The sequence below is a fragment of the Aptenodytes forsteri genome, unplaced genomic scaffold, assembly GCF_000699145.1.
Source record: "Aptenodytes forsteri isolate BGI_AS27 unplaced genomic scaffold, ASM69914v1 Scaffold349, whole genome shotgun sequence".
NCBI lineage: Eukaryota > Metazoa > Chordata > Aves > Sphenisciformes > Spheniscidae > Aptenodytes > Aptenodytes forsteri.
Window position 1 is genome coordinate 1,044,416 of NW_008794452.1, and position 6,936 is coordinate 1,051,351.

The following is a 6,936-nucleotide window of genomic DNA, read 5'->3' on the forward strand; positions in this document are numbered from 1 at the left end:
ATTCATAAACAGACAGGCTATTTGAAAACACTGGAGGCTTTTTTTTTTTTCTTGCACCACTTGTGCAGAATTCCTGCCTTTCTGCCATCATTTTGCCCCCAGCTTTCTGGGAATACCTACTTCTAGGGGAAATATATGATCTACTTAAAAATAATCTAACATTTTGAGTTCTGCCTGGGAAAAGCTATAAAACAATTTGGATCAAACTGAAGTGATCTTGTGTGTGAAGACTCTTCTTCATTTACAAAATGCTGTAACACTAGATAACTCCTACTTGTTTTTGCAGCCCTTTCATTTGCTTGCACTGAAGCAAAAAGGAATTCAGCATGAGGAACGGCTGCATGGTTAAGATCCCACAGAACAAGGTAACTGCCATGCAGTAATTCAAATGCAAGCAGTGAAACTGCTTTTTGTATTCAGATCCATACTTGTATAAGGATATAAATTAATAAGCCCTTCTAAATGATTTTAGAAATATTCTCTTTGATCTAGACATATAAAACCTCTGAATACTTAGAATCACTAGATTTCACATGGCCCACATAGTCATAATTATTTGCACTTACATGGCAAATATTAGAAATACATTTGCCCGCACTTGAACAGGTAATTACACTGCCTATTATTCAGCTGAGCAAAGATCAAGCACTCTATATCTTGCAGTATTGGATCTTATTCTAACCCTTTACTTTAGAAAGGGGAAATAACCATCTAATGATATTATCAGTGCACAGTACTTAGTTTAAAAAAGACAACCTATACTAGGCAACTAGATTTTCTCCTAAGGTGACTTTTTATGAGATACTCTAAAAGCGGTCTCTTATGACTGAAGATTGTCTATTTCACTGTACTCACATAGTAAAAATAGTTAAAATCTAATTACAAAGCTGCTACATGGTTATTTTGTGGTCTGTAAAATAAAACGGTATCCCGACTTTTATCTGAACAAAATACACCAGACAGTATAAAAATATTTCCCAACTGGAGATTGAAACATTAATGCTGGAGATTTTTTTTTAATATAAAAAGAAATGTAATAATGGTAGACATTTATCTGCTTACTAGCCAAAAATATACATATGACTTCGAGGAGCTGTTCCAGGCTCACTTTCAGTGAGCTTGTGCTTTTGACCCTAGCAATAATAAATGCACACATGGAACAAAGTTTCCTGAAAACCTGAACTACATCTTATTTCTAACAATAAGACTAATTTCAGACAGTGGCTATGGATTTCCACTTATTTGCTTTGTTCAGGCAACTACAGCAGAGGAATTCCAGAAGCACCACTTCCGCTTTGAATGATGTTTATTCAGTGCAACATCTTCCTTTTCTCTTTCTTTCTTAACTCGCTGGTAGTGATCTTCTTCCTTCAAATACCACACAGGCGGCCAGCGATGCCTCTCAAAATATTCTTGATTATCTGATTAAAAAGAAACAACCAAAAAGCCCCCAAACAAGCCAATAAGATACACAAATCCCGGAAATGTCTGCAAAAAGCTATGCCGCTAATCATTTATCCGGTCTTTCTGTTAGCTGGCTTATTGGGGATTCCCCCAGTTTCCTCATATGCCTTACTTACAGGGTGAAAAGACTTTGAAAGTGGTTGCACTCAAGAGGCCTTAGTCCGCACCAAGGAGTGTAAAAAAGCAAGCCCTTTACAGAGTATATTTTTCATTGTGGAGCCTGAAAATAGCTCTGTTCCTTTTAGCATCACTGAAATAGGTATAGAACATAATACTTGCCCAGGAATCAGGCTAATGATTACGACCTTTCTTTGCAGATAAGAAGAATTTATGAATGCTACTCAAGATAGCGCAGAGGTTCAGTCTCACGGCTTAGCCATCTGAGCTCACTGTCTTCATGTTTAATCAGCTGGGTGGGGAGAAAGAAGGGGAAACCTCATGAAAACTGGGGAGGAAAGTTGCCCGTACCTGAAGATTTAGCTTTGATTTCCTTGCGGAATTTGGAGCAAACACTGTTGTAATTGGTGCAGATGTAGTGCAAGCACCAAGCTGCCAGCTGGTTAGCATTGTGAAACTGTAAAGAAAAACAAAGAGCTTATTCCATTTCCTGAGGTTATCATTCATTTTGCAGCCCCAATTAGCAACTAAAGCTAGAATGGTCCCCAGCAGATTGTATCTGGCAGCACTCTCCCAAGCATACAGGGGAGCTTTTGAGGCTGAAGTGGCCTCTAGATGCCCTAGACCTTGTTGCACAATTCTGCTGGAACAATCAGTGGCCCAAAAGGCTCATGAATAGGCGCTTAGCATGCACAGCATCTGGCAAACTGCATTCGGTCCCACACAGGATCTGAACCCAAGGCATGCTGGACCTGAATTTTCTGGTATGACTGTACCAGTCATATACCCCTATCAGTTACTGCAAACCGTGCTCTGAAGTAAGTCCCTGGAAAACTCTGCTCGTTGACAGAATTCAAGCATTACTGAAAGCTCAATACAAAATCTTGTACAAGATTCCCATGGTTGTAAGGAAGCATAGCTATAACGCGAGTCAGACTGTATAGCATGTGTACCTATTTTGGTGTTCTGACTGTCTACTATGCTCTTCTCAGGTTATAAACACATCATATTGATGTAGGTACTGGGCACAGAGGATATCCGAACAGTAGTTAAACACATCACTTCTGTCTTCAACCAGGAGAAAAAAAAAGAACAAACACCCTTCATAAAATCAAAATTAAGTGAAGTGAGCTGCCTTTTCTTGGAAGGGGTTCAGTCCTGGTTTTGCAATAGCATTATAGGTATTGCAAGAGAGGCACTTGAAAGCAGCTGCAGGAAATCTTGCATGGTGGCCAGCTTGTGCTGTATTTCAGTGCTAGTTAAACACCAGACTTCAAGCCAAGCTGCAGCCAAACTCATCATTAGTGTGAAATCAAGAATAAGAAAATTTAACAAATATTTTAGCTTGTACTACTGTATCTGGGAGACTGCTGTATCACTCCTTGTGGAAAACAGAGGTATACAGTTTAACTGTGACCTGGGGTCTCTCTCTTTTCATGGTTTCTGGGCCTCAAGAAACACTGAAACATGTTTGAACATAAAGTAGTAAGATTTGCACTCACTCTGAACTATCAGATGACTGGCTCTGAGTAGCCAGTCTAAGTGTCAAGTCTAAGAATACAAAAAATGTTGCCTTTGCAATAACAGTCTAAAAGTATCTACAGGAACTGAATTGAAGGGAACCCAAGAATCAGTCACCATTACAAACCTGAACGGCTTCATTACGTTGCATTTCATGTTACTGAAGCATGGCCATGAGAAAGCGGAACTTGGAAGCTCCACAATCAAGAAAACTAAAATATATATTTGAAAGACAACTCCTCCAAGATTACTTAAATATATGTTTCACCTTTGAACTAATGGAAAAACCTCCTTTAAAATAGAAATAACACTAAGTTTTATTGTCAGTCACTCTCAGAACTGCAAACTTTGAGCCACTTAGAAGCAATGCTCAGAACTAGTAAGGTGCTAAAAGCAAGTCCTGCAGTTGGCCAGAATATCTTTAAAAAACAGTGCACACTGACCTGTGCCAATTCCAAATAGGACAGTACTTCTCCATCTATTGCAATGCCGCTCATGGAGGCTTTTGTCAGCTCTTGTACTGCATGCTGTTCTGTTAGAGGAGAAAACTCATCACTCACATAGGAAACAGTCATATTTCAAGGTCAGATCATCCACAAGTAACAAAGAACCAAGAAGGCATGTTCTCCCTCCTCCTAGTGTTAAGTATAGCATTATGCAAGTGGCATATTCACCCAGATATCCTGAGCAATTTCAGATTTGGGCGAAGTCAAATTCTGCCCTTTAGAGTTGTGGCTGGAGATTCTGCATCACAGGTATAAATTGTCTTGCTCCAGTGGAGCACAGTCCATATGAGGATTTGTCCCTTTGCCTCAACCCAAACTATCTATTTCTGGTTTCACACACAATTCTTATCTCTTTCTTACGGAAAGTGAGCCTGCAATTAATAACGACTGATAGAATGACAAAGTTCTTTGTCCCTTTGCCTCAACCCAAACTATCTATTTCTGGTTTCACACACAATTCTTATCTCTTTCTTACGGAAAGTGAGCCTGCAATTAATAATGACTTATAGAATGACAAAGTTCAGCAGCCACTAGTCTCTTTCTGGCAGAATGGATGGGTGCAATATTCAATATAAATTAGAAATATGGATCAGCTGTCTCTTTTGGGTAATACAAAAGCAATAGCCAAGTTTTTAGGCAACGGTGCACTTGCCATTGCACTGTGGATTTATTAATATGTATACCCACAGCACTGATACAGAAAAGTTCACTTCAGGCCCCCAGATTAGTCGTTCCTAGGGATCCAGATGAAGGCTGACCAGCTCCCCCAAAAGTCACTTCAGTTCAAGAGTCTCCTTAACTCTTTCCTAGAACTATTTCCTAGAATCTTAGAGGTTTGAGTGTTTTTTGGGAAATGCTGTCAGCTGATTTGATTCTATTGGGTTCAGTTGTTGGCAATCGCCTTTGGACTCAAAATTATTCCATCGAGAATTAAATGGAATGAAATATTCTTAATACTATATGTATGTTTATGCTGCTACTACTTAAAAAAAGAACCAAGACTTTAGTTAAAATGTGCGTATAAAATCAAGCAATAAAGTTTTGGTCTGTCAAAACCAGTGAAGACAAGGTACACAGTCCTGATGCACAGCTGAAGGAGAGCTAGGATTCGGTATGTGATTAAATTTTGCCTAAATGTTGTCCTGTAAATACGTGTAGCTTTGCTTCATCTCTCTCTGAGTTTTGGCCTTGGCCATGTCTTCAGAGCAATGCCAAGTCACATAGATAGAGAGAAACAAATAAACAACAACAACAAAAAAACCTGGAGGTCTGGGGTGTGTATGGATTTAATTTTAAAACTAAGTAGTATCCTATCCTGTAATTTTTCTCTAAATACGTGATTGAAAAGTTTTTCTTCCTGAAGTGAGGGTTGAATCCCCACGTATATACCAAAATATCCAATTCCCATCTAGGCAATCAAAAGGGATCCAGACAGCATTTCTGAAAACATGATCATCTAGATCAGTTTTGAATTGGCTCAGTTACTCTCTTGGAATAGAAATGTATAATGGAGCACTTCATTCATTACATAATAGAAAGCCTGGGGTCCATCCTGTTTTCAGGTAAATTAACAACAGAATAGATATTACAAACCAGAGACATTATATTAATGCTAAAGAGAAGGTTTATTCTTTCTGTTTTTAAAGCACAGAATACTTCAATGTTCTGAGCTGGTTTAGCACAAAACTAAAAAAGGCAAGAGAAAGGCAAATACGTTTTTCTAAGTGAAAATACCAATTTGTATTACAATATCCCTTTCAGAAAAAAAATATATTTATTTTTCCTGACACTTGAGAAAATCCTGTGCATTCCAAAGCCGTTAAAACATGTTTCAGCCATTGCAGAAGATACTGCATTGGACAAGGCCACAAATTCTTACCTGCTAGTGCAATCAGGTGAGGAAGGCAAAACCTATTTGCCAATGCGATTAACTCAAGCGTGTCCAGTTCCTGACTGGAGGACAGTTGCTTGGTATACAAGTAATCTAAAACCGCTTGCATGGAAGTCTTATTTATGTTGGGAAGAACTACCTGGAAAAGATATTTAAGAAAAGAGTCTCTAATAATCAAGAAATTTTCATACAGAGGCCACATTTCACTTCTGCCACTTTGCTGGACTGTCTCTTTTTCTCTTCAAGTCATTTTAGAAATGCAGGGAAAACATTTTTCAAAAAAGAAATTTCTATTAAAGTTAAGAAGCTGCCAACAGGTAAGCATACCTCTAGAGTCAGATCCTTTGCCAGTTTACATACAAGCAACTCTACCAAGTTACTGGAGTTGGATCCACATCAAACAGTGAATCTGTTCAATGCTTTCTAGCCTGCGAATGGACAGCTTTGTGGGATACATAAAGCCACTGAGCACTTCCCATGCCAACCTCTCTTGGTAGACTTCTTGAGGAATGCAATCTATCTGCTCCTGGCACGGGATATTCTGGGGATTCCGAGAATAACAGAAACCAAAGGATAACAAAACCCCCACCCCTCTCAGTCTGTTTATAAATAACCAAATTATCCAAGTAAATGATGGTTGGGAAGGGACTGAGAACTGAAGAAATGAGGCAAAGAAAATGTAAACCATTTCTGCCACACATGTATAATTAAGTGTAACCACTGTGTAATGAAACTACTAAGATGAGGACAAAAGCTATCTAATTTCTTGCCAGCACAACCCTAACTGTAACCTATCACTGTAGCATCTCAACTACAGTTTGCACACACAATCACGCCACCAAAGAACAGGGTAAAACTGATTCTTGCAGGGCTCAAGGTTGCGGCAGGTAAGTCTGCTTCCAATACCCAAGCTAGTCAATCCCATTAATCAGCAGTTTGTAACGTACGTCTTTGTAACTCAAGAGATTTAGGCTTGCCAATGTGACGCCCATCCACAAGAAGGGCCGGAAGGAGGATCCGGGGAACTACAGGCCTGTCAGCCTGACCTCGGTGCCGGGGAAGATTATGGAGCAGTTCATCTTGAGGGCGCTCACAAGGCATGAGCGGGACAACCAGGGGATCCGGCCTAGCCAGCACGGATTCATGAAAGGCAGGTCCTGCTTGACCAACCTGATCTCCTTCTATGACCAGGTGACCCGCCTAGTGGATGAGGGAAAGGCTGTGGATGTGGTCTACCTGGACTTCAGCAAGGCCTTTGACACTGTCTCCCACAGCATTCTCCTAGAGAAGCTGGCGGCTCACGGATTAGACAGGTGGACTCTGCGCTGGGTCAAAAACTGGCTGGACGGCCGGGCCCAGAGAGTTGTGGTGAATGGAGTTCAATCCAGTTGGCGGCCGGTCACGAGCGGTGTTCCCCAGGGCTCAGTGTTGGGGCCG

General features: G+C 40.2%; 1 protein-coding gene across 1 annotated transcript in view; it reads right to left on the bottom strand.

Annotated features, from left to right (window-relative positions):
* Positions 1–39: 39 nt before the first annotated feature.
* The window catches only part of RHOBTB1 (Rho related BTB domain containing 1), a 51,731-nt gene continuing 44,834 nt past the window's right edge, over positions 40–6,936 (bottom strand). Inside the window, exons 7-10 of the mRNA XM_009290508.2 lie at positions 5,488–5,638; positions 3,546–3,634; positions 1,933–2,038; positions 40–1,421 (exon numbers count right to left, since the gene is read on the bottom strand). Coding sequence (XP_009288783.1) covers positions 1,252–1,421; positions 1,933–2,038; positions 3,546–3,634; positions 5,488–5,638 — 516 coding nt within the window. The 3' untranslated portion in view covers positions 40–1,251. The remainder of the gene's footprint in view (positions 1,422–1,932; positions 2,039–3,545; positions 3,635–5,487; positions 5,639–6,936) is intronic.